Below are 27,770 nucleotides of genomic sequence, written 5' to 3' on the forward strand. Positions count from 1 at the left end.
GTTGCACTGCCCCTTTCCCAGCACCCAGTTCCCTCAGCCACGTCTCTGCTGTGAACAAGGGAGTTTCACTGCCCAGCTGTGCCTTCAGCAGCACTCACCCTCCCCCACACCATCCTGTTCCCTCAGCCGCACATCTGCTGTGGACAAGGGAGCCAGCTGTGCCTTCAGTGGCACTCACCCTTCCCCCACCTGCCCATTTTGATTTATGCAGTATGTATTAGTTGATGCCCTACTGGTTTGGAGGTCCATCTGCAACTCAAGCGGGGAGCACAGGATCTCCATCTGCTGAGTAATAGTCATTAGAAGTTTTGCAGTGACCTCAGTCTGCTTTGCCGCAACCTCAGTATGCCTTGCCACAGCCTCATTCATTTTGGACAATTGCTGCTGCTGCAGGTCAAGCATTTTCTTGACGAATTTTACATGACTCTGACACTACTCAGCTGTAGTGTGATGCCAATGGCCACTGTCCTTTGTCAAGTTCTCACACTCTGCATGAGTGTCTTGCATGTGCTGCATGATCATATCTCGTTGTGCTTACCTGCACCTCCTGTTTTTTTCTGCAACACCAGGCACTGGGTCTGGAAAATGAAGGTCAAAATTAAGATACAATTCACATAATGTGCTTTGAAGTACAATGAAGGGGTTTTTGTGTGTACTGTCACTGAAAGTACACCTTTGAAGGACACAAGGGTTATTAAGGATGGGAGAGTAAGTGTGCATTTCACAACTACCTCACTTGCCATCACTTCTCCAGCACATTGTTTTGTGGACATGGTAAGTTATAAGCTATTGTCCTATTTTGGTGGGAAAGGGAAGGTCTGCAAAGCAGGGGCAGCTGCCAGGTGTCCTGACTGGGTGTCCTGTGCCAGTGAAAAATGGATGGCTGTGTGTGGGGCTTTGATGCACAATAAAAATAAAGGCTGGATGTAAAGGAACATGGGAGAGGAGAAGCACAGCAGAGGAACCCCCCACATGGCGCCTGGGGATTCCTGAGAAACGAAAACAAATTGTGCTTGTTAAGGGCCATGGGAGAGAAAATGCCCAGCAGAGCCCAGCAGCAGCATGAAAAATGAAACTAAATGCTGGTTGGAAATGGACATGTGGGGGGAACCCCACCCTCCTCAGATCCTGCAAACTGAGTCGTGTGGTGGAGAATGGAGCACCCACCGGCTGCTGCAGGCTAGTGTAAAGGGGCAGAAAGCATGTTAAAAACAAAAGATGCAAATTCCTGTACTTCTGCAGGTTGCCAAAGAAGACATCACCCTCCTAAAACTAGCAGATATGGAGAAAGAACAGCTACTCCTGCTGTGTGACCAAAAGCCTGGAAAATTTGCTAAAATGCTGTGTGACACCATGACACCAGATCGCAATCTGGTTGCCTGGCATGGCACGGTGTGCTACCGTGGAAGCTGCAACAAGTCAGGCCTGCCCAAGAATCTCATGAAAAAAAATACAAAAGTGCCTGGATGAGGACTTCAAGGAGATCTCCAAAAAGGAGAAGCACCAAGATCCCAAGAAACATTAACATGATGTTTTGAGGGGCAGAGAAGCACAGCTAGTAAACCTGTACCTGTGCGAACTCCTATAGCTATACCCACCCACAACCTGCTTCTAGTACACAGAATAAAGACTCATCTGAACCGCTTGCTCCAGAGGGCTCAGGGACCAGCATGGAAGTGACCACCATGGCAGGGACTGGTTCCAGGTCAATGGTGAGGAGCTCAGGGTTGTCCAGAACAACTTCCTCTGTCCCCTGCTCATTGCTCCCTTCCTCCTCTCTGTTGCCCTCTTCCTCTGGTCCACGCTGCTCCTCTATGCTCACCCTGGAATCCATACCAGGGCCTCCACAAGTATCAGAATTCAGTTTGGGCTCCGTGGTGACATCATTCCCCATAAGCATATGGAGCTGTTGATAGTAGCGACAGGTCTGTGGACCCACCCCTGGCTGCTGGTTAGCTTCCCAGACTTTTTCATAGGCATGATGGAGTTCTATCACCTTCACCCAGCACTGCATAGAGTCCCAGGAGTAACCTTGGGCTGCCATCTCATGCATCATTTGATCGTAGATGGCTGCATTTTTCTTGGTCGCCTGAAATCTTTGCCACCAATTGTTCTCCCCAAATGGCAATGACATCCAGAATCTCCTGGTGGGTCCAAGCTGGGGCTCTATTGCAAGCCTGAGAAGTGGTTGTCAGATCACTACCCTGAGTGTTCATGATAGCAATTACTGGTAGCCCTGTACTGCAATCCATGCAGTGCAATGGCTACTGATGTGGTGTGACGTGATGGACAAAGGGATTTTTTCATAATGGGCGCCCTTTTTATTTGCAGGGCTGGGCTGCTAAATTCCAGTTCAAATTTTCATTCAAATTCAAATTCAATCCAAACTTCACAGGCTGACTTTGACATTCTTCCAGCACACCTGACAGCAGCGCACAATGAAGTGGCCATACTTGGATGGTCACTACGTAGCTTTGTGGGATACATATGGGACACTTCTGGAGATTAACAAATTCGAATTAAGCACATGGTGCTTCCACACATGCCTCGATTAAAGATTTTAAATTCGAAATAGAGGCTATACCCGTCCCGTAGTACTGATATTCTCTAATCGGCCTTATGGCTCAATAAATCGAGTTAACGGTATTATGTGCGAAGACAGTCATGTTTTAAGATGGAGCTAAAGCCTTGAAACTCGAATGAGGCTTGTAGTGTAGATGCAGCCTAAAGATGACAGCAACACTTTCTGCCAGGCCAGCTCAAGGTCTGTAAGTCACTGGCTGAAGTGAGACAAGTGGGCTTTATGCTAAGCCATTGCCCAGGGGTGAATTTCACTCCTAATAAATAAATTGAGAGAGAGAAAATTGTACAGGAAGCGGATTCTTTCCACATGTGACTCCTTTGAATGCATTTGTTCTGGGAAATTTTGTTACTGTACGTATTTATGTTAGTGACAGGGTATTAAAGAAATCAGCCAAACTGATAAAGGTATATCAGGGCAATTTATGTTTGCAATATTACTAGCACAAACAGTCATCTTAGCTTTATTCATAACTCATAATTTTAATGTTTCCTGATCTTTTGTTTATTGGTTATCATACAAGGCTGGGCATTCCAGTTTACATATTGTAAGATACTATTTATCAGAGAATATACCTTCAGTAATCAAAATAGCGGAGGCCTTTGTTCCCTGAGGACTTGGTCTCTCTGTCAAGAATATCCCCTACCATACAACAATGGAAATGTGAGCCAGGAAAAACAAGTATCACTCTCAGTGGCTATTGTATTGCAGTTCAAAATGAAATGCAGGAAAATCTGAGTTCTCTTTTAAAAAGGCGCATCTCTCTATATACTATATTGGCCCAGTCTTGCAACATCCTGAATGTTCACGATTTCCATTGGGCCTGATTGGGACCTCCTCAGAATTACGCAGGAGTTATTCCATTTAAATCAACCGAGTTAAAACAGCCTGATGCCAGCACAATGAGAACTAGGCGTACTGATTCCAATCTTTGCCTAATATAAAGCTGTCAGTCCACTAAAGTCACCAAAGTAAGGCTGATGAACACTAGCCTAGGACTAGAGACATTGACATTAAGGGCAGTTGAGAGACCACTAGAAATATGGGACAGAGCCTGTAATCTTTTAGCTACTTTCCCTCCTGCCATTCTAGGCATCTCACAGTATAAACAGGCAAAGTTATATTTAAAATTCCATTTCTATATAATATTCAGACTCTCCCATTGATGCTACACTAATGGTTTTCCCAAATGAGTTGAGCACAGATTTTTAAAAGAAACTTGCTCTGTAGTTCAGCAAACACCTGGACATTGCACACTGAAGACACACAGAGCCAGAAGAAAAATACATAGCCATCACCATTCTGTCTCAGGACACCAGGAGGCCAGAATTCAACCTCCCTCAGAGGCCTGCTCTGGTTGAGAGCATGGTAGCAATCAGCTCCGCTCAGCAGAACTGGGCAAACAGAAAGTACTTAGGCCACTCCACTGAGCCCCAGCCCAGGGCCCTAACAGCAGATGTCACTAGTTGCTGGTCAGTGGGGAGTCAGACCTCAACACACCATCATCAGTTGGGCAGTGCTGCAGCCCCGCTAGTGTTGACTGCTCCCAGGCTACTGCCTATCTCCCACTCCACAGGTACCTGTTTCCATGCCTGGTCATCAGGGAGCTTGGGCACTTCAGTGTCGTTAGGATAGCAGGCAAGTGGCATGTCTGGAAGCTCCTCAGGAGTCTGGTCAGGGCTGTTCGCTGGCTGGTCCAGCCAATCATCAGGTCCAGCTCTGTCCATGGGGCTCTACTTTTCAGGAGTCGGACGGGAGGTGTCTGATTCTTCCAGCAGCTGTTCCCCAAAAGAACCCAGAGCTCCACCTCTTATACTTCCTATCCTAGTAACAGAGAGAAAGCCGTGCTAGTCTATATATTATCAAAACAAAAAAGAAGTAGCACTTTAAACTAGTACACACTTCCTATCCTGTGTGTTAGTCTCTGGGGGTCAGGGCAATGGTGTTCTGGTACCAACCACCCAGGCTTCAGGAAAGACTCTTCTACATTCAGGGTTGGGGAAGGCCATACCACCTTATTACAGTTCCATATTTTTGGCATAATTGATGTGGAAATTAATAACAAGTACAAAGCTCTTCATCTCTAGATTCAATCTTATTATAAGCTATTGCAATGACATCCCTTGAAAATAGTTTGGAGTTCTCAAACTAAGTCTTCGTGGACAGCTGTCCATACCATTTGGCACTGGTGTCAGTGTCAAAAACTAACCCAAGGTCTGAATAAGCAACAGTATTGGTGGTCACTCAATAATGAGTAAGATGTCTTCATGTAACCTTCCTATTTTTGATAGGAATAAGGGGATTTTGAAGTCTGCGGGGTCCTTTCAAAAAGGGCCCTGTGTAAACAAGCCGTGCGTGACCAAAATGCAGCACTTTCGAAATATTTCAGATTTGGCGACAATATATACCTTCAAATCAGCAGCACAGCTATGGGTACCCGCATGGCCCCTCAATATGCCCATATTTTCATGGCTGACCTGGAACAGTGCTTTCTTAGCTCTCGTCCACTAACACCCCGTCTCTACTTATGCTACATTGATGACATCTTCATCATCTGGCCCCATGGGAAGGAGACTCTGGAGGAATTCCACCGGGACTTCAACAACTTTCACCCTAACATCAACCTCAGCCTGGAACAGTCCACACAGGAGATCCACTTCCTGGACACCACGGTGCTAATACACGAGGGCCACATCAATACCACCCTGTACCGTAAACCTACTGACTGCTACGCCTACCTTCATGCCTCCAGCTTCCATCCCAGACACACCACACAATCCATTGTCTACAGCCAAGCACTAAGATATAACTGCATTTGCTCCAACCCCTCCGACAGGGGCAAACACCTACAGGATCTCTACCAAGCATTCTTGAAACTGCAATACCCACCTGAGGAAGTGAAAAAACAGATCAGCAGAGCCAGATGTGTGCCACGAAGCCTCCTACTACAGGACAAGCCCAAGAGAGAAACCAACAGAACACCACTAGCCATCACCTACAGTCCTCAGCTAAAACCTCTACAGCGCATCATCAGGGATTTACAACCCATCCTGGACAATGATCCCCCACTTTCACAGGCCTTGGGAGGCAGACCAGTCCTTGCCCACAGACAACCTGCCAACCTGAAGCAAATCCTAACCAGCAACTATACACCAGACCACAGTCACTCTAACTCAGGGACCCATCCATGCAACAAACCTCGTTGCCAGCTCTGCCCACATATCTACACCAGCAACGCCATTACAGGACTTAACTAGATCAGCCACACCATCGTGGGTTCATTCAGCTGCACATCTACCAATATAATTTATGCCATCATGTGCCAGCAATGCCCCTCTGCTATATACATCGGACAAACTGGACAGTCTCCACATAAAAGCATAAATGCACACAAATCAGATATCAGAAATGGCAATATACAAAAACCCGCAGGAGAGCACTTTTCAATCTCCCAGGCCACACAGTAGCAGACTTAAAAGTAGCTATCCTACAGCAAAGAAATTTCAGGACCAGACTCCAAAGAGAAATTTCTGAGCTACAATTCATCTGCAAATTCGACGCCCTCAGCTCTGGCTTAAACAAAGACTGCGAATGGCTGGCTAAATACAGAAGCAGCTTCCCCTCCCTTGGTGTTCACACCTCCAGATCAACTGCTGGTAGTAAGCCTCACCCTTGTTGACTGAGCTAACCTTGTTAACCCCACCCTTGCTCTGGCTTATTTATACCTGGCCCTGCAGATTTCCAAGACCAGCATCTGAAGAAGTGAGTCTGTGCTCACGAAAGCTCATGCTCAAAACTTTTTTGTTAGTCTATAAGGTGCCACAGGGCCCTTCGTTGCTGTACACTTCAGAGTTATTTTCTTTGCGGTCAACTTTCTGTCTTATCCATTTTACTAGTGAAAAGTACAAACTAAGGTATTTCTTTCATGAGCAACAAATATCTGCTCCAAAATGACAACCTTTCTGGAAATGAAAGATTACATATTTCAGGATATTATCTGTAGCTCTGCACTAACCTGAAGTGACTTCTTTAGTAAAATAACAAAAAAGTGTTGGCTGAACGCCTTCCCAGGAGTTTTATAAGGGAATGTTACTCCAATAAACATAAAGATATACACATGCTGAACCACAAGTCCAAGGCTGCTCCCAAAACTGAGGTAATGAGGTAAATTAGCTAGACAATAAGCACAGAATAAGAGTCATCTATGAAGACATCAGACATGAAAGATAACTTTGACAACAGAGACGATAACAGCTGGAAAAAATCAAGTCAGATCTGCTCTTGATTCAACTTCATTGACTTTCTTGAAGTTACACCAAGGATTTATAGGACCATGAAGCCAGTTTGGCTTCCTGCAGAAGTTCGTCCTCCTCCAGCTCAGTGGGCAGCCACTCTGCCCCACTACCACTGGAGCTAAAACCAAATAAGAAGAAGGGGCTTTCGAAGTCTGGGGGGGTCCTTTTGAAAGGCCCCCATCAATATGGGCAGCTCGCGATTTGAAAGCAACACTTTTGAATTGCGTGCAGCTGCCATTATGCTAATGATGTCCTGCATATTCATGTCAGAGCCTCATTAGCATCTTCCCAACTCACTCATTACCATGCACCTTCCCAAAGGAAGGGGCTAGTGTAGACGTAGCCTATAAGTTCAGGCAGCCCAAGCCCTGGTTCAGGGCAGCAAACACACAGTCAGAGAGCCCAGGCCCTGGCAAACATACACTCCCAGCTATAACCCAGTAACCCATACCAAACAGTCTGTCTCCTTGTTCAGGAGAGGTGCTAGCCACTTGCCTGTGTTGAGGGGGAAAATGGGAGGCTGCCACCTGGTAGGTGGGTGGCAGGGGAAGATGCAGACCTTCCACTCTACTGCATCCTAGCCAAGGGCCCCGTCAGCAGCAGAGCAGTCTGCCACACAGGTCAGTGGGGATCCACACCACAACAAGCTGCCCTGATGATCTTTAACAATCCTTGCTATTCCCTGGGCCACTTCTGTTCCCACCTCCCCCAGCACATACCTGAGTGTCAGGTCGGTCTTATGGGGGGGTTTCAGGGGATCCAGGATCATCTGGGGTCTGGGGGGGGCAGGCCAGTCCACAGCTGCCTGCAGGTATTGTGGGTCCAGCCAGACCTGGGGTGCAGGCCAGTCCACTGGGTCAGGCCAGTCTCTCAGTGGTTCCAGGTGATCCAGGACCAGCTCGTGTCTTGGGGGCGGAGGGTGGTCCAGGCCAGAACTTGGCCACCTGCAAACCAGCGGTCCCAGCTGGTCCTCAGCCTCCCATGCAGGGCGCACTACACAGACTTCTGGTTCCTCTAGAGGCTGGAGAGAGACTGAGCCCTCAGGCTGGGCTTTTATAGTCCTAGCACTGCCTCCTGGCTTCCAGTCAGGTGACTTGGAGGGGTTAAGTTCAGCCCAAAATGGCTCCTGGAAGAGTTCCTCTACCTCTGGGTTAGAGGCTGCTGCTCTGCCCTACTACAGACCCGTTGTGACTACAAGAAAAAAAAACAAAAACTAATAAATTACAAATGCCAAAACCACTTAAGATTTGGCAGGTTTCACTCGGAGGTGGGTGGCACCCAATAATGAGAGCTTCCTTGTTTTTGTTCATTTGTCAACCCAGCAATTCTATTTCTTATAACCTCACTCACGCACTGCCTAGGCTCAGAAGGTTGCTGCCGTCAAGTCAATGTGCATGAAAATTCCCTGATTCAAAACACAGTAGAAGTGCAGAAGACGGTAAATTTATTTTGAGTGCTATCAAATCTTCTTGGTAGTACTGCTATAGCCCTATTGGTCCCAGGATATTAGACAAGATAGGGGAGGTAATGTATTGTATTGGACCAACTTATTTTTGTGACAGAGAGAAGATTTCAAGTTTACACAGACCTTGGCTTCATGTCTTAGAAGGGTACTTAGTGTCACTGCTAAATACAAGGTGGAACTGATTGCTTAGTTCTATACATTGGAATCATCAATTATATTCTACTATGTATTTTAGAGAGTTTTTTGATTAAGAACTCCAAAATGGTAAGAGCTAGGACCACCAAATTTGGTATGCAGCTTTCCCTTATCATAACTCAAAGCAACATAAGGCTTTGGTTGTGCCAGGGAAGAAGGATGTGTCTGGAATGGGACTACTTCTCATAAAACTAAACAAAAAAAAAGCAGAATCATCAAATCAAGTGTCATCCTCAAAACTGACATAAATGAGCGACTGTTGAAAGAGACTGAAACAAGAAGAGCCAGAAAAAATAGGATGAACCTGTAATAGGACTGGTTTTCCATAAACCTTACAGAAAAGAGGGAAAATGGAGACATTTGAGGTAGTGCTCTATTTTGGCACAGCTAAATCAAAGCTTAAGATTTGAAAACTAGAAGAGTGTGTTATTGAAAACCAAATTCATTATAGTACTTTTCTGTTGAAACATAGCAAATGATAAAGTTTATAGGGATGAAGAAAATGTCACTAGATGGAATTTCCATTTCAAAATGTCACTTGATGGACTTCCCATTAAAAAAAATCACTAAAAATGTTAAAAGGAAATTTTTAACAATCCCTTTTTTAAAGAACTCCAAAATAAAAATTAGCTTAAAAATAACACTGCATTTTTGAAAAATACAGTAATTTAAATAAATCATGTACATGTTCCTTTTATTTAACAAAAATTAATTGGGTCAAGGATTCCATCAACACCAGGTAAATCTGCTAGTAATACATACTGAAGGGGAACCATTAAAGGTGAAGTGGACAGTTGATGCTTCTGCAGTCACAGGGAAAGTGGGATGGGGGGGAGATTACTAAATTACAGATTGTTGTAACGAGCCATAAATGCAGTGTCTTTATCAGGTTGATGGGTTTTAGTGTCTACTAAAGATATGAATCTAAGCTCCCAGCTTCACCTTTGGAAGATGTATAGGTTTTCTTTGAAAATGAGGACCTCAGAAGTCAGTTAAGAAGTGATCACTTTGAACAGTTTTCAGCTATGGAAAATATGGTGTTTGTCTTATAATTTGTCATTGAACTCATGTAGAAAAAGGTATATGTAGCTCTATAACATGATTAAGAGCAAAGAAGAAGTTGTGCTAGTCTATACACTATCAAAACAAAAAGCAGTCAAGTAGCACTTTAAAGACTAGCAAAATGGTTTATTAGGTGAGCTTTCGTGGGACAGACCCACTTCTTCAGACTATAGCCAGACCAGAACAGACTCAATATTTAAGGCACAGAGAACCAAAAACAGTAAGGAAGGAGGACAAATCAGAAAAAGATAATCAAGGTGAGCAAATCAGAGAGTGGAGGGGTGGGGGGAAGGTCAAGAATTAGACTGAGCCAAGTATGCAGACAAGCCCCTATAGTGACTCAGAAAGTTCCCATCACGATTTAAACCATGTGTTAATGTGCCAAATTTGAATATAAAAGCCAGCTCGGCTGTTTCCCTTTCCAAAATGGAGCGATAATTCCTTTTCTGTAACACACATACCTTTAGGTCATTGACCGAAAAAAATATGTTTGACAAAAAATAATTGACAAATTATTGACAAAAAAAATACGACTAACAAACCAGTTAGTCAACATTTTAATGGAATGGGGCATTCTGTCAATGACCTAAAGGTGTGTGTGTTACAGAAAAGGAATTATTGCTCCATTTTGGAAAGGGAAACATCTGAGCTGGCTTTTATATTCAAATTCGGCACATTAACACATGGTTTAAATCGTGATGGGAACTTTCTGAGTCACTACAGGGGCTTGTCTGCATACTTGGCTCAATCTAACTCTTGACCTTCCCCCCCACCCCTCCACTTTCTGATTTGCTCACCTTGATTATCTTTTTCTGATTTGTCCTCCTTGCTTACTGTTTTTGGTTCTCTGTGCCTTAAATATTGAGTCTGTTCTGGTCTGGCTATGGTCTGAAGAAGTGGGTCTGTCCCACGAAAGCTCACCTAATAAACCATTTTGCTAGTCTTTAAAGTGCTACTTGACTGCTTTTTGTTATGATTAAGAACCTGAGAGCAAGTAAGTTTGAGGAGCAATTTTCAATTTCATCATGTACATTTAAGAGTAAAGGAGAATAAAACTGTTATAGCCAAACTACTTAAATGGAAAACTACATTTTTCTCCTTCATTTGTTTTGCAGTGCCTTCAAAGCATGCCACCCCAAAATTAAGAGTTTTTACTTTGCAACTGACTGCCTTGAAGAAATGAATAGGTAAGTTATTTATAGTCTTCATAGGACAAGTGTAATAATTTTACTGATATGAAATAGCACAATATAAGGAAAATATATCATCTTTATAGCAAGTTGCTGTCATCAACACAACTCCTCCTGCTGGTCACACTGGGAATTATCTCAGTGTGTGGAGTGCACTGCCTTAGAATCATAGAATCACAGAGCTGGAAGGGACCTCAAGGGGTCATTAAGTCCAGACCCCTGCCTCAAGCAGGATCAACCCTAACTAAGTCATCCCCGCCATGACTATGTCAAGCAGGGACTTAAAAACCTCTAGGCATGGAGGTTCCACCACCTCCCTAGGCAACACATTCCAGTGCTTCGCCACCCTCCTGAGGAAGTAGTTTTTCCTAATATTCAACCTACTCCTCTCCTTCTGTAACTTCAGACCATTACCCCTTGTTCTGCTGTCTGTCATCACTGAAAACAGTTTCTCCCCATCCCTTTTAGAACACCCGTTCAGGAAGTTGAAGGCTGCTATTAAATCACTCCTCAGTCTTCTCTTCTGCAAACTAAATAAGCTGAAATCCCTCAGCTGCTCCTCATAAGTCATGTGGTCAATGTCTCAAAATCTGAATGGTGGTCAGTTTCAAGTGGAGTGCCCCCAGGCTCAGTTCTGGGGCTGGTGTTGTTCAACATCTTTATTAATGACCTGGATGAGGGACTGGATTGCACCCAAAGCAAGTTTGCAGATGACACCAAGCCAGTAGGAGAGGTAGATATGTTGGAGGGTAGAGATAGGATCCAGAGTGACCTGGGTAAATTGGAGGATTGGGTCTTCTGATAAGTGTCTCTCCCATGGTCACTCCTTTCTCCTGACCCCACCCTCTGGCTCTGTAGACCTGCATCATTCCCTTGTGCCGCAGTGTCTGCTTTAGGACACTGCCTTTGAGTGCCCACACTTCCGTGTCCCCACTCTTCCAGAGGTATCGCTGTCCTCAGTCCATGGCTCAGCCTCAGCAGCCAACTTCAGCCCCAAAATCCAGGGCCAAGATGCAACCTACATCGGCCGTGATCTAGTGTGGGTAGGTGTCATACAAGGAAAAGGGTGAACAGAGGCAGGCCAATTTGCTATCCCCAGTCATGACCCAAACGCTCTCTAGTGGGAGTCTTCTTTGCTCCTTTATGCCCAGTCTTCCCTGGGCCACTTCTCTGTAGCCCTGGGCACTTTCTTTGCAGAAGACATAGTCTGGCAGTGCTCAGCCTGGAGCTCTCGCTCTGCTGCTTCTTTCAGTCTGCCCAGCACTTCTGTGTCCAAAGTGCCACTGGCTCCTTCTCCTACAGCAACCCAGCTGCTCCCTTGCTTGTCAGACAGAGAATGAGCTCCTCTCTGCCATTCAGCTTTTTATAGGGCTTAATTTGGTCCTGGTTGGCCATCTATAGCTGCACTTTCATTGGCTGGGTTTGCGCAGACTTTCTCCAGCCTGCTTCTAACCCCTCTGCTGCCAGAGTGGGGCAGCCTCTTCAACAACCACACTTCACATATGGAACGTCATAATATGCAGGGTCACTTCATGCTTTATTACTGATTTATGTAACTTCGTGTCTTTCCAATAGCGTTATAATGTATGCCTCATTCTTCAGTTTATTCTATATGTGGTGTTTGAAACTATGGCCATAGACATTGCAGATATTGACTTTTCAATTGAATTCCATAGACTGGGACCAGATCAGTCATGTAGTACGGTTCTACCTGCTTGGAACTTATGGGTATAGTATGCCCCCCGTTCTTTTTTGAGTGGCCTCTGCATATTCCAGCTCATAGGGATGTGCCACCTGATGCCTAGATAGTAAGATCTTAGAACATAAGAACATAAGAATGGCCATACTGGGTCAGACCAAAGGTCCATCCAGCCCAGTATCCCGTCTGCCGACAGTGGCCAATGCCAGGTGCCCCAGAGAAGGAGAACAGAAGACAATGATCAAGTGATTTATCTCCTGCCATCCATCTTCTGCCCTTGTACTGAAGGCTAGGGCACCATACTTTACCCCTGGCTAATAGCCATTTATGGACCTAACCTGCAAAAATTTATCGAGCACTTTTTTAAACCCTAATAGAGTCCTGGCCTTCACAGCCTCCTCCAGCAAGGAGTTCCACAGGTTGACTGTGCGCTGTGTGAAGAAAAATGTCCTTGTATTTGTTTTCAACCTACTACCCATCAATTTCATTTGGTATCCCCTAGTTCTTGTATTATGGGAAAAGGTAAATAATTTTTCTATATTCACTTTCTCCACACCATTCATGATTTTATATAGCTCTATCATATCGCCCCTCAATCGCCTCTTTTCCAGGCTGAAAAGTCCAAGTCTCTCTAGCCTCTCCCCATATGGGACCCGTTCCAAACCCCTAATCATCTTAGTCGCTCTCTTCTGAACCTTTTCTAATGCCAATATATCTTTTTTGAGGTGAGGAGACCCACATCTGCACACAGTACTCAAGATGTGGGTGTACCATAGTTTTATGTAGGGGAAGTCTGATATCTTTTGTCTTATTATCTATCCCTTTTTTAATAATTCCTAACATCCTATTTGCTTTACTAACTGCCGCTGCACACTGCGTGGATGTCTTCAGAGAACTATCCACTATAACTCCAAGGCTACGTCTACACATGAAGCCTACATCGAAGTAGCCTATTTCGATGTGGCGACATCAAAATAGGCTATTTCAATGAATAACGTCTACACGTCCTCCAGGGCTGGCAACGTCGATGTTCAACATCGACGTTGCGCAGCACCACATCGAAATAGGCGCTGCGAGGGAACGTCTGCACGCCACAGTAGCACACATGGAAATAAGGGTGCCAGGCACAGCTGCAGACAGGGTCACAGGGCGGACTCAACAGCCAGCCGCTCCCTTAAAGGGCCCCTCCCAGACACACTTGCACTAAACAGCACAAGATACACAGAGCCGACAATGAGTTGCAGACCCTGTGCATGCAGCATGAATCCCCCGCTGCAGCAGCAGCAGCCAGAAGCCCTGGGCTAAGGGCTGCTGCCCACGGTGACCATAGAGCCCTGCAGGGGCTGGAGAGACAGCGTCTCTCAACCCCCCAGCTGATGGCTGCCATGGAGGACCCGACAATTTCGACGTTGCGGGACGCGGATCGTCTACACGGTCCCTACTTCGACGTTGAACGTCGAAGTAGGGCGCTATTCCGATCCCCTCATGAGGTTAGCGACTTCGACGTCTCGCCGCCTAACGGCGAAGTTAACTTCGAAATAGCGCCCGACGCGTGTAGCCGTGACGGGCGCTATTTCGAAGTTAGTGCCTCTACTTCGAAGTAGCGTGCACGTGTAGACACAGCTCAAGATCCCTTTCCTGATCTGTCGTAGCTAAATTTGACCCCATCATGTTGTACGTGTAATTTGGGTTATTTTTTCCAATGTGCATTACTTTACACTTACCCACATTAAATTTCATTTGCCATTTTGCTGCCCAATCACTCAGTTTGCTGAGATCTTTTTGTAGTTCTTCACAATCCCTTTTGGTTTTGACTGTCCTGAACAACTTGGTGTCATCTGCAAACTTTGCCACCTCACTGCTTACCTCATTTTCTAGATCATTGATGAACAAGTTGAACAGGATTGGTCCCAGGACTGACCCCTGGGGAACACCACTAGTTACCCCCCTCCATTGTGAAAATTTACCATTTATTCCAACCCTTTGTTTTCTGTCTTTTAACCAATTCCCGATCCATGAAAGGATCTTTCCTCTTAACCCATGACCGCCTAATTTACATAAAAGCCTTTTGTGTGGGACCGTGTCAAAGGCTTTCTGGAAATCTAGGTATATTAAGTCCACTGTGTGCCCCTTGTCCGCATGTTTATTAACCCCTTCAAAGAATTCTAATAGATTAGTTAGACACGACTTCCCTCTGCAGAAACCATGCTGACTTTTGCCCAACAATTTGTGCTCTTCTACGTGCCTTGCAATTTTATTCTTTACTATTGTTTCTACTAATTTGCCTGGTACTGATGTTAGACTTATCGGTCTATAATTGCCAGGGTCTCCTCTAGAGCCTTTTTTAAATATTGGTGTTATATTGGCCGTCTTCCAGTCATTGGGTACTGAAGCGGATTTAAAGGATAGGTTACAAACCACTGTTAATAACTCCGCAATTTCACATTTGAGTTCTTTCAGAACCCTTGGGTGAATACCGTCTGGTCCTGGAGACTTGTTACTATTCAGCTTATCAATTAACTCCAAAACCTCCTCTAATGTCACTTCAATCTGGGAGAGTTCCTCAGATTTGTAGCCTAAAAAGGCTGGCTCAGATTTAGGAACCTCTGTAACATCCTCAGCCGTGAAGACTGAAGCATCTTATTCCTTAAATGAAATTGGCAATGGGATTTGACATCCTAGTATAGTTTATCATCTTTCCTAGGAAGTGGTGCACAAGAAGCTGGACTGGCTGAAATAGCTTTTGCACACTGTTTTTAAAACATTCAAAACAGGCAAAGAAACTGTTTTTAAAGGAGTTCCAAAACTATGAAGCACAGGATGAGAAACTCCCTCCACAGCAACAAAAGGTCACTTTAATGTTGAAACCAGACCAGCTCACACAATTTAAGAGCATCTTGTGAAGACGACACAGAGGTTGTGCCGCCTATTTTTAGAGCCCTGCAAATCCATGAATATCTGCTTTTTATCCACCAGTATACACAGCCACAGATGTGGATGCAAATGTCTTTGTCTCATGTTTGTTGATATAGATGCAGATACAATCTTTGTATATAAAATTCTGCAAATTTGCAGCTAGCTGGGTATATAACCTCAAGATAGATGTGGATATCCACAGGTAATTTTTTTCAGATGCTGATACAGATACCAGTTTTGTATCAACACAGGGCTCTACCCATTTTAATTTGGAGACAAAAGTGATTCAGTCTCAGTCGTAAACTTTTGATGTTCCATATGCTCAACTACTTCCTCACCTTTCTCTAACAAATGTCACCTATTACAAGAGGCACAAACTGTTGAATCTGGAGCTATGGAATCCAGAGGCATTTCTATAATCTCATTCTTAGCAAAGGAGCCTCTTCTTATCAGTCATCCTGGGGATATCCCATACATTTCCTGGATGAAAATCAATACACCCATAGAATCAAAGTTTGCCAATCTCACCAAAACTACCACTCTGGAAACATGCCAATGGAATAAGGAGATTCAAGTGGTCCATAAATCCTGATGTAGGTAGCTGGCATCTAGGCTGTCTAGGTTGAGCAGACCTGTTTTGCAGATCCAATCTTGGACAGGTAACAGAGCTTATAGAAGACAACATGCAAACCAGAAGATGGATAGCTTTGAATTGACAGGTTGGATATTAGGAAAAACTTCCCATTAGGAAGGTAGGGGAGCACTGGAGTGGGTTGCCTAGGGAGAGGGTGGATTTTTGGTGGTTTTTAAGGTGAGGCTTGACAAAGTTCTGTCTGGAACGATTTTGTTGAGGTTCATCCTTCCTAGAGCAGGGGGTTGGACTAAATGACCTCCTGACCTCTTCCAGCCCTAACCTATGATTCTATGACAGAAAGATTTGCCCAGTAATCTCATAGGAATCTTGGGAGGAGGTCATGACAACTCTGGAGTAAAGTTCAGAATGTCGTCTAGCCTTCACCTCTAATAAGGACTAGAAGATGACAAAGGCTCTCTTGGAACCTCTCTCTTCTCTCTACAGAGGATATGGCACTCTGATCTGGAAGCTGAATGTGTTGGACCACTCACATGCTTTCTCAGATCTAATACTAGTGCTGAATCTAATGAAACTACTTGTGTTGATGTGTTGTGTGTTGTCTCTCATGGAAAGGATACTTCTAAGGGAATTCTGCACCAAATATAAAAAAATAAAATTGTGTGCCAAAAATTAAAGCTTCTACACTGAGGATTTTCAAATCCTACAAAAATTCTGCATATTTTATTTGTCAAAATAACATAATCACACCAGTTCCAATTATTTTTGATAACTTATTTCAAAATATCTGACAGCAAGTATGTCTAACAATACAGACAAAAAAGCTTCATTATAAGCATATTAATTCAGAATTCTGTCTAATAATTCACTTATTACAATGCAGATCCATATTTCCTGCATCCTTCAGAAGCAGTACAAAGTCTTGGGCAGGGACCTGGGAAATCAAGGGTAAAAAAGAAGCTAAGCAAGAGGAACTAATTGGTGGAAAAGAGCCTGGGTGTGAACTTGGAGAGTTGTTGGGTATGGTACGAGGAGGGATTGTTAGGAAGCTTCCCGCCTTGCAGACCCTGGTTGGCCCCTAGCCTCTCCCATTCAGTCAGGCACATAGGCCCCCTCCCCATGTGTCCTTGTACCCCTTAGCTACATGTGTCCCTCCACTCCCATTCATTTACATATTCTAGGGTGACCATACCTCCTGTTTTGGCCGGGATAGCCCCATACTTTGGGTGTCAGGAAGGCATCCTAATTTATTTTAACAAAGGAGCTAATTGCTCCATATTTGGCTGCCACCCGGGGGAGCCACACTGGCACAGCTGCCACTGGTTCCCAGCTCTGTGCAGCGGGGGGAGCTGGTAGATGGACCGGCATGGCTGCCACCTGGCTCCCAGATTGCCATGGTTCAGGGGAGCCGGAGCCAGAGCCAGAGCGGCATGGCTGCTGCCTAGCTCCTGGCTCCTAGCTCACTGTAGATCGGGGGAGCTGGGAGCTGGACAGGTGCAGCTGCCACCCAGCTCCATGTAGCTCATGAGAGCTGGACCACCTCAGCTGCCGCTCAGTTGTCCACAGCTCAGGGAAGCTAGGAGGTTTGACAGCAGGGCTGCAGCCCCCGTTCCTGGTGCCCCGAGGCATGGGGCAGCCAGGAGCAGCAGCTGCCTCCCGCAGCCAGGGTGAACCCCATACAGCAGGATGGCAGCAGCCACTGCCTGAGTAGGGTGACCACCCATCCCATTTTGGCCAGTCGTATTTCAGGTACCAGAAAGGCATCATCCCCCACTCCACCCTCTGGTGGGCAGAAGGAAGAATTGCAGTAACATTCCCACTGAAACTTACTTGTGAGCAAATAAATTAAAAATAGTTGGGGGCTTATTAATTAGGTGCATGCTGTGGCACAGAATTCCCCCAGAAGTAAGAGAAGGAATATAGAAACCATTCAGATGGATTTAATTGCCTGAGCTAGGGCCTTGTGAACAGTGGCTCTTTTCTCAGAACCACAACTGACTGATCCAAAGACTTAACCTTATTTTTGCTCAACATCTTTGAAGAAAGAGCTTCAAGCACTTTAGAAACCTTGAACTAATCTAATTCTGGCCTCTGAGATGTGAACACACATGGAGGTAAATCTAGTACCAGTTCAACAGTCTTTTTAGTCACTTTAATTGTTTCAGGTTCTGAAGATAAAACCAACATAGGTTTCTTCCCTTTGTGCTCCAATGTCTCAGATCTGGAAAGGTTTAACCAAGGGAGTTCCTAATGTATGAGTGCCTGACAGTTTCTCTTGGCATGCTCCTGGCATAAATATAGACTATATTGTACATCTAGATGGATAATGTCCCTCGCCAGCACATACTAGGTACCTTACATGGTCATCCAATGCTGGGGAAACTGCCAGACAGAAAGAACAGCTCTTGAAACCTGCTTACTACTTCAAATCCACCATTCTGAGAGGAACTGAGACTAAACTTAAACTAACTTTATCTGTAAATGGCTAAATCTAAGAACAACAACAAATTACACTAAAGAACTAACAATTTTTATGGTAGTAAGCTCCATGTCCATTGCGTCCAGCAAGATGTAGGGTGCTGCAGTTAAAGGGAACTGAGGCAGTAGAGGGTTCTCTGGCTCACCCGCAGAAATGTTATGAAAGTTAAAAGGTGGCACACAGGCCCTCTGATAGGTACTGCGTGGAGAAAACAGTACTGCTTATGCTATACTGAGTGGTGCATTCCTATAAGTGTAAATATGCAGAGGTTTATCCCAAAGAATTCCACTTACAATTTAGTAACCTTCATTTTTATTGGGTATGTACATGCATAACATACAATAAGTAAATAAAAGTTATTTGAAATGAAATACACATTGCATAGCATATGCAATTTGTTTTAATTATCTAGGTATTTGTTATTATAAGATATACAAATATACTTTTTAAATGCAATGAGAAAGACATTTAAAATAATGCAATAATATTTGAAAACCTCACAGAGTCAGAGATCCACACAGATGAATGTGGAGATGGACAGAAATATTACATTCATCTATGTGTATACTATAGAAGAGAGAAAGCGAGTGCGTGTACATTCATCTGCATGTGTGTACATATATATATAGACAGAGAGAGAGAGGGAGAGAGAATGTGTTACAGATTCAGCAACGTTTAATACACTAGTGTTTACAGGATAAAACTTGCACTACAGTAATAGAGGAGGTGAGCTCCAGCCATGTTCCTGGTTCCAGACAAATGAAGGCACTCCCATGCCAAAATTGTCTCTCAATTACAAAGCTAAACAAACACATGAAGTAAATATAAAAATATACCACCAGTTAGATAATAGTCTGCAATGGGAAGTACTAAGAGCAGAGCTCTGCTACAGAGACTTGCCTGATGTTTTCTGATCACTGCAAATGTTCAGAGTATAGTGACAACTTCTGCCATTGTACTTCCATGATAATAGTCACATGCTTATAAATAATGTTCTGTAAAATCTTTTGTTAACGACTTTTTAACAGTCATCCAACTGAAATTGTGTGTGGATTCAATTATAATTCTCTATAGAAACCGCCAGCTGAAAGGTCAAATGGCACTTTTTTGTGGGAGATTATACGAATTTAAGTTAAAGGTGTAAATCAGGTCTGCTGTTTTGTATGTTTGTCTTATATCCATATGTTAATATCTGTTTGCATGTTGACCTTGCAATGTGGTTTGTCTATATGGGCTTTAACATTACATTGAATAAATTGGAACTAGCGACTGCTGTAAGTTATTGTAGTATGTCCAGGTCATATTAAATACATGTCTTTTTTGTCTTGGGAGTTTTAAAAGGTGTTGAAGGTAGGAGAAGGATAGTAATTATTTTGTTATCCGTGCTGAGTATTGATGGTACATATTTATTTTAAGTGTAACTGTGTTATTGCATAAGTAGAATGCTTGCAGAAGCATCATTCCTCCAACTTATCATTTATATTTAATCAGAGAGAGAGAGAACTGTTTTGGCCAAACAATATGTGCATTGTGGATCTAATCCAAATCCAACAAGAGAGTCTTTCTTTTAGCTGTAATGACTGCATTGAACCTGAAGAATGGGGAACATTGTCCAGGCTTGCCGAAAGAAAGCAGAAGTCTTTTATAGGAGCGAGGGTGCAGAAGGGGGGTCAGAAGCTGCTGCAAATTGTAAGCAGTGGTCCAAGAACATGAAGGTGGGAGGTTCTAAAGGTGCAAGCCCTGGAAACGAGACACACCTTTCCTCAAATCTCCTGCTGAGTCATAAGACAGACAAGTGTCTCTTACCCCTTTTCTGACTATTTCACCCTGTCACCACGCCCCAAATTGGTGAACTTTATTTGGCTTAGCCCTAGAGGGGCATATTTTCAAAGGAATCCAGTTCCCATAGAGATGTGTAAAAAAGGGCCAGAATTTCAACAGCACCTAACATCTTCCATTGGGGCACTTAGATAGATTTTCTCTAGAAGTCAACACTTAGTGTGCTGTTTTATGTCAGTCCTCAAAGAGGTAGGATGTCTGCTTTGCCCCTTTTTGTGTGCCATTTCATACTGATGGATGAGTGGGCATCCCACAAAAAAACATATTGTGTTGGATGGAATCCATGAATATAGCAAAGAACTTATAAAAGAAAAAGTGGAGACACTGAGAAGTGATTCTCCTTCAAAATTTACATCAGGATCCCAAGAAACTTTGCTGTTTTCGTTTACATTTTCCAGTCACCTATATGAGGACTTTCTCAGAAACATGTCAGCTGTATTCATAGGAATGTCCTGGAAGCTTGTATGGCACTAGGAGACATTTCTTATTGGAGCCAGACAGTCACAGGTGTATCTTCTTTTTAAATCAAAATTTAGTGCATTCATTTAGATGTGCCATTTTAGTGCCTATGCAGTAGGTAGCACCCTCAGATACAGATTACTGCTGAATTTAGCCCTGCTCTAGTGGAACTAAAATTCTCTTAGGTTTGCTTAATGAGCTATTTCCTATGATACCTCATTATGTTCAGGGTATAGCCTTCATTAAATCTATTCTGTAAATTTAACTTACTGAGTTAAATTCTGCTCTATGTTATAAAAGTATAAACCCAGAGTATCTCCTTTGGAGTCCAGGACATTACTCTGAATCTAATAGATGGCAATAAATTAACTGAATATGGTGTACTGTTTGATGTATGATAACATGGTATACGAAAAACTTCACTAGCAAATGATATCTGGGTTGAAATCCACCTTAAGACTCAATCTTTAATTTCTACCCCATCATTTGGATGTTTCTCCTAGCTAATCAATTTCACCTCCCTCTTTTGTGGTTTGGATATTGGCTACCTGCCTCTCATCTCAGTCCCAGACACTAGGAAAGTAGAGAGATGTTAGTTCTGAGTATTATTAGGCTATTGATGGAACAGCCTAGTGACCTGTAGAGGACAGAACCTTCCAATGCATCGGAAAGACTAGAGTTAGATGAGCCGCTGCCTACAACTGGATGTTATAATAATTCTTCCAAATGGTGCTATTCAATGCCCACAAATCCAATTTCACTCCATTTCACTTGTGTTTTGTCCTACACTGCTGATTACACATGGGGGCTTCTTGTGAAAATGCTTATTGCCACAGCGTTATCTTCCTTCTTACTCGCTTCTTTCTTTGCTGTATCAGTATTAGACTGGTGAACAGTCCCATTGCGCTCATTGTCACTAATTGCATGAACCAAATAATGCATGCTTAATGTATTGAGCCCTAAAAGCAAAATCCTAGAGAATCTCTCCAGAGAAAAACAGGCTGGCAAATGGGGGTGAAATTCATAAGGAAAACTATCTCTCACAATTATAGCCTGAAAAATAATCAAGATACATATTTGCAGACAGGTAAATCATTAAGTTTTAAATGTATATTTTCCTTTATTGCATTGTTATTTGTGTGGGTGTTGCCCTTTTACTGGGTTTTACTTTTTTAATACTTTGGGTTTCTTAATTTGAAATGAGAATCTACTCCAAAGCTGAATAGTTTTGACCCCAGCCTCTGGTACTGTATTGTGCCATAAACTTTGAAACAGAACTCCCAAAGATTTTGAGGCTCGCTGAGTTAACAGGAAGCACATTCTGATTACTGTATTGTTTTATTTAAATTTGCAAATGTTAAATGAAACAAAAGGGAAAACTCTTCCACAAAAATGGGTTGTGAAATGCTGAATTTTACGTTTCGTAGAGAATGTGCAAACCTTTATTGGCCTTTCCTACCACTCCATTATATCATCTCTCCTAAGTCTGTCCTATTCCCCTCCATATATGTTAGCAACAGTCTTCTCCCCACATTAACTTTCATACATTCTGGTTAATATTTTTTTTTCAAAACCGAGTTGAAAGAGGAGAGAAAACAGACACCCAGAACGCAAATCTTTAACTTTGTCAGAACAAGGTCCCAACGTAGCTTATGCAGAGGAAAGAAGGATTGTGTAGAATATAGGGAAGACAAGAAGGATCCTACTCTGCTTCCATATGAGGATTGAGCTGCATATAAAATATGAAGGGCTTGTCTACACTTGCCCCCAACTTCAAAGGGGGCATGTTAATCAGGGTGACGGGAAATTACTAATGAAGTGCTGTGTTGAATACGCAGCACTGCATTAAGCTAATTCTACCCTGCAGCAACTTTGAAGCTTCAAACTTCGTAGTGCTGGCATGCGTGTAGCCATGGGCACTTTGAAGTGCCCACACTACTTCAAAGTCCCTTTATTCCTTAAAATTCAAGCATAAGGGGCTGGTGACAGAGGGGCTTTTCGCCAACAGAGGCACAGCCACATGGCCTCTTTACTGCCAGCACTCCCCTCTGCCGAGAGCGAGATCGCGCGTGGCTATGCTAATGAGCGATGGGACCAGGCTAATGAGCAGCCATTTGCAATTTTGAGGCTGCTCATTAGCATGGAGCTGCCAGGAGAGCCACTCCATGTAGACACAGCCTTGGAGTGCACAAAATTGTGTAAATAAGGGGAAAGTATAGCAATGTTTCTGTAACTAAATATCTCTACATTCTAAATGCCTGAAAGAGTTCCATGTCAGTATAATGAAAAGCAACACATGGAAGAATTTTGTGAACAGAAGTAGCTTAAACCCAAATTTTAATTTGGATGCTTTGATTAAATGAAATCAAATTGGGCAAAATACAATTTCTCATCAGGTGGCATTGTTTGATTTAACTTTCATTAAATACTGATTTTTAATTAATCATTTTCCCCTACTGTGCTAATGAAAATTTGAATAGAACTGGCCAGTCTAACCAAAGTGAAATGCAAAGCTGAAGAGAATAAATTGTGAAAAAATATTTGACTTTTAAAGTTACTGTTATTCAGAGAAGAAAGAAATATGGAGATATATCTGTCTCATAGAACTAGAAGGGACCTGCAGAGGTCCTTGAGTCCCGTCCCCTGCCCTCACAGCAGGACCTATCATCATCCCTGACAAATTCTTTTTTTAATCTGTTTGCCCTAGATCCCTAAATGGCTCCCTCAAGAACTTAATTTACAATCCTGGATTTAGCAGGCCAGTGCTCAAACCACTGAGCTATTACACTCCCCCATTTAATAGTCCAAGTTTTTATTTAAGAGTACAGATAAGAATTTTAAAAAAATAAAAGTATCTTAACAAAATCCTTTTTAAAGAACAGCTTATGTTTCTTAGGCTATGTCTACACAGCAGAGGTATACCAAAACAGTTACTCTGTGTCTTCAACACGTACCAGTCATTTCAAAATAGCTTTCAGAATAACAGGCATGCTATTTCGGCATCCCTGTAGACCTCGTTGCAGGAGGAGGAAGGGAGGCTTTGAAATAGCACATTATTTTGACATTTTGTGCAATGCTGACATAGCCTATTTTGAACTACACTCGAAATGTGTGTAGTTAAGAAGTAAGAAATAAATTCTATCGCTTATTTCAAGTTTAGGCTGTTGTGTACATGTAACCGTAGAGTCCTGCCCCATGGGGCAGTAACCATTCTTTCTTGGATGTCTTGAAAGTGCACAGTATATGTTAGTTCCACCAAAACAAATATAGAAACATTAATAACAGTAATACTGTTATGATGAGGTCCCACTTGATTTGGTTGTGTCAGATTTTTAAAGCCACAATTGGTTCTAAAATTATTTTTAACATATTTTCTGTGGCATATTGTCATTTTTGTGCGATATGAATAGCAAAGCAGTGATTTCTCCTACAGAGACAATGAGCTTAATAATACCAGCTGGGCAAGGAAAACAGATTTCTGACTAAAATGAAATAACTGTTCTTTCATTTGATAATGTGAAGTTAAAAAAAATCCCCCTAAATACATAAACTAGATGCACAAACAAAGAGACCATGAATTGTTATGGTTCACTTGTCATCTGTTAAGCTGTCTAGGTCTTATTCATCTGTTGCTGACCTGACAAATTTAAATAGACACTGCATTAAACAAGATCAACAAATTCATGTCAAATTATCAGATCAGAGAGAATACCTAGTTTTATCCTGTGAGTGATTTCATATTTCAAAATTCAGCAACTGTGGCAGAAATAATAGCAGAAATGCTGCATGCTAAGAGTTGATGTAGTTGAATAGATGAGCTCATTAATGCCCATCTGTTCACCATTTTATTTCTGAGTGGAAAGTCATTTATTATTTGTTTTCCTTCAAGGAAATGTTTGTAAGAAATGTGTCCAGCTTAGCCTTACATATTATATAAATGCTTATGCAACCAAATGTATGCACATAACCTTAGAAAATGGTGTAAATAATATCTGCCTAATGTCTTAACATGTTTTTGTTGAATATATATTCTAATCTCAAGTTTAAAAAAGATAAACTTTTAGGAAAATCTAGGACACGTAATACACAATTATTTAAAAGTACTACTATATCATGTAGATCATTGTCATAAGTACAATATGATAGTAAAACACCTTGCTGCAGGGCAAGGATGCAATATAAAGATTGTCAAAGTGGCAGTATAAAATGTACAGAATAGATAACAATTACCAAATAAATGATTCAAAAGAATCCTTACGATACTAAAGATTAGGGCTCACTTCATATTTTTGATTACAAATATTGACACTGTATAAAAGTAAAGAAATAGTATGTTTCAATACCCACTGCAAGTACCATAGGGCAATGTCTATATCGTGAAAGTTGAACTTACAAAGGTAGTATTGTGTACAAAATAAATTGCACTCAAAAAAGCAATAATGTAAAGCTTTAAAGCCCACAAGTCCACTCAGTATTACTTCTTCTTCAGACAATCGCTTGTACAAACATTTTGCATCGAGGTTGCACCTCTGTGATCGGGACCTGATCGGTTCCAAATGAGAGAATTTGCCGGACCAGGGTAGGTCCACTGCCATGGTCCCCAGGAGCCTTCTTTGGCTTCCCCCTTCCCCTCCCTCTTTACCCACCTGCTGTGGGACACCCTGCTGTTTGTGACCGTGCTGCCGCATGGCAGCCGTGGTGCTCTGGCTCTGTGCTGCTGGAAAGCTCTGGGTCCGCGCAGCTCCAGCCTCAGCCCCTGCACTGCTGCCATGAGGCTCTGATCCGTCCCCAGGCACAAGGCTCCAAGCTCGGTGTTGACTGAATCCTTCTGTCACCTCCGTATTAAGCATTGTGTCAATTAAACTGCTTTGAACTAATCCATACTTAGCAGTGGGAGAGAGCACTTAAATATCCCTAGTGTAGATAAGAGCATAGAGAAGTCAGCAATTGCTTCAGAAAGGTTAGTTATCACTGTCAAACAGAGCCTGTTCTGTTAATAAGTTTGAAATTATGCTTGCCTTTAGATTCTAGTGAAATAAATTCATATTTGACAGCTAAAAATCTCTTTGAACTTTGGTTTTCTCCTAATATTTTTACAAACTATATATGATGTTATGGAAACAAATCTGTCTTAATTTATTGAACTATCCATAGAAATTGATGTTTTATTATGTAACTTAGATTTTTATTTGAGAATTCTATACTGTATTTATTGTAGGGATTTAAAATGAAACTGCAGATTAAAAAACAGTCCTGCTCCAGAAACAAAGAAACGTGAACTTTGACCAGATAGAAGCTATTTAAATCCTTATTGCATTGGTTTAAATTAAAAAAGCTTTTATTTTTCTTATTGGGCTCAGCAAGTTTTCAGAAGAGCATAGGAGGACTCGCGCTCCCTGAAAATCATTACCTCATTTTAATGTTAGTCTAACATTTTCCCTTCTTACACCTAAATGCTCTGGAAATAAATTTAAACTCCTGCTCTGTCCTCTGGTGCATATGGACAATCAATGTAAACTAAATACTGTGTGGACTGCCAACAGTGTGCCTTCCTAGGCCATGTACTCCAGATTGCTGAACCCCGAATTGTCGTCACAGCCAACACTTGTGAACAGTGGCTCTGTGGACATGAGGAAGAAGGACAATCCAAGGAACTATAGACCGGTCAGCCTTACCTCAGTGCCTGGGAAAATAATGGAAGGGATCCTCAAGGAATCTATTTTAGAGCACTTGGAAGAGGGAAAGTGATCAAAAGTAGTCAACATGGGTTCACCGAGGGGAAGTCCTGCCTGACCAATCTATTTAGCTTCTATAATGAGGTAACTGGCTCTGTGGACATGAGGAAGTCAGTGGATGTGATATACCTTGACTTCAGGAAAGCTTTTGATACAGTCTCCTACAACCTTCTTGCCTCTATGTTAAAGAAGCATGGATTGGATCCATGGACTATTAGATGGATAGAAATCTGCCTTGACAGTCGGGCCCAAAGGGTAGTGGTCAATGGCTCAATATCTGGATGGCAGTGAGTTTCAAGTGTAGTGCCCCAAGGGTCGGTTCTGGGGCCGGTGTTGTTCAACCTCTTTACTAATGAGGCAGAAGAGAGATTAGATTGCACCCTCAGCAAGTATGCAGATGACACTAAGCTAGCGGGAAAGGTAGATATGTTGGAAGGTAGAGATGGGATCCAGAGTGACCTGGATAAATTGGAGGATTGGGCCAAAAGAAATCTGATGCAGTTCAACAAGGAGAAGTGTAGAGTCCTGCACTTGGGACAGAAGAATCCCAAGCATTGTTATAGGCTGGGGACCAACTGGCTACGCAGGAGTACAGTGGAAAGGGAGCTTGTGATTACAGTGGATGAAAGGCTGGATATGAGTAAACAGTGTGCTCTTGTAGCCACGAAGGCCAATGGTATATTGGGGTGCCTTAGGTAGGAGGAGCATTTAGAGCAGATCTAGAGAGGTTGTTGTTCCCCTCTATTTGGCACTGGTGAGGCCACATCTGGAGTATTGCATCCAGTTTTGGGCCCCCTGGTATAGAAAGGATGTGGATGTGCTGGAGCAGGTTCAGCGGAGGGCAATGAAAATGATTAAGGGGCTGGAGCCCATGACCTATGAGGAGAAGCTGAAGGATTTGGGCATATGTAGTTTGTAGAAGAGAAGACAAGGTGTGATTTAATAGCAGCCTTCAACTTCCTGAAGTGGTGCTCTAAAAGAGATGGAGAGAAACTGTTCTCAGTGGTGACAGACAGCAGAACAAGGTGTAATGGTCTGAAGTTACAGAAGGAGAGGAGTAGGTCGGATATTAGGAAAAACTACTTCCCCAGGAGGGCGGTGAACCAGTGGAATGTGTTGCCTAGGGAGGTGGTGGAATCTACATCCATGGAGGTTTTTAAGTCCCTGCTTGACATAATCATGGCTGGGATGACTTAGTTGGGGTTGATCCTGCTTGGGGTTGGGGGCTGGACTCGATGACCTATTGAGGTCCCTTCCAGCTCT

The 27,770-nt window shown here is 42.9% G+C and overlaps 1 protein-coding gene across 1 annotated transcript in view; it reads left to right on the forward strand.

Moving 5' to 3' along the window:
- LOC142020423 (connector enhancer of kinase suppressor of ras 2-like) overlaps nucleotides 1–27,770 on the forward strand; it is a 581,534-nt gene that overhangs the window by 519,780 nt on the left and 33,984 nt on the right. The window contains exon 20 of the mRNA XM_075008216.1: nucleotides 10,714–10,785. Within this exon, the coding sequence (XP_074864317.1) occupies nucleotides 10,714–10,785 (72 nt within the window). The remainder of the gene's footprint in view (nucleotides 1–10,713; nucleotides 10,786–27,770) is intronic.

This window comes from Carettochelys insculpta, chromosome 13 (genome assembly GCF_033958435.1).
Source record: "Carettochelys insculpta isolate YL-2023 chromosome 13, ASM3395843v1, whole genome shotgun sequence".
NCBI lineage: Eukaryota > Metazoa > Chordata > Testudines > Carettochelyidae > Carettochelys > Carettochelys insculpta.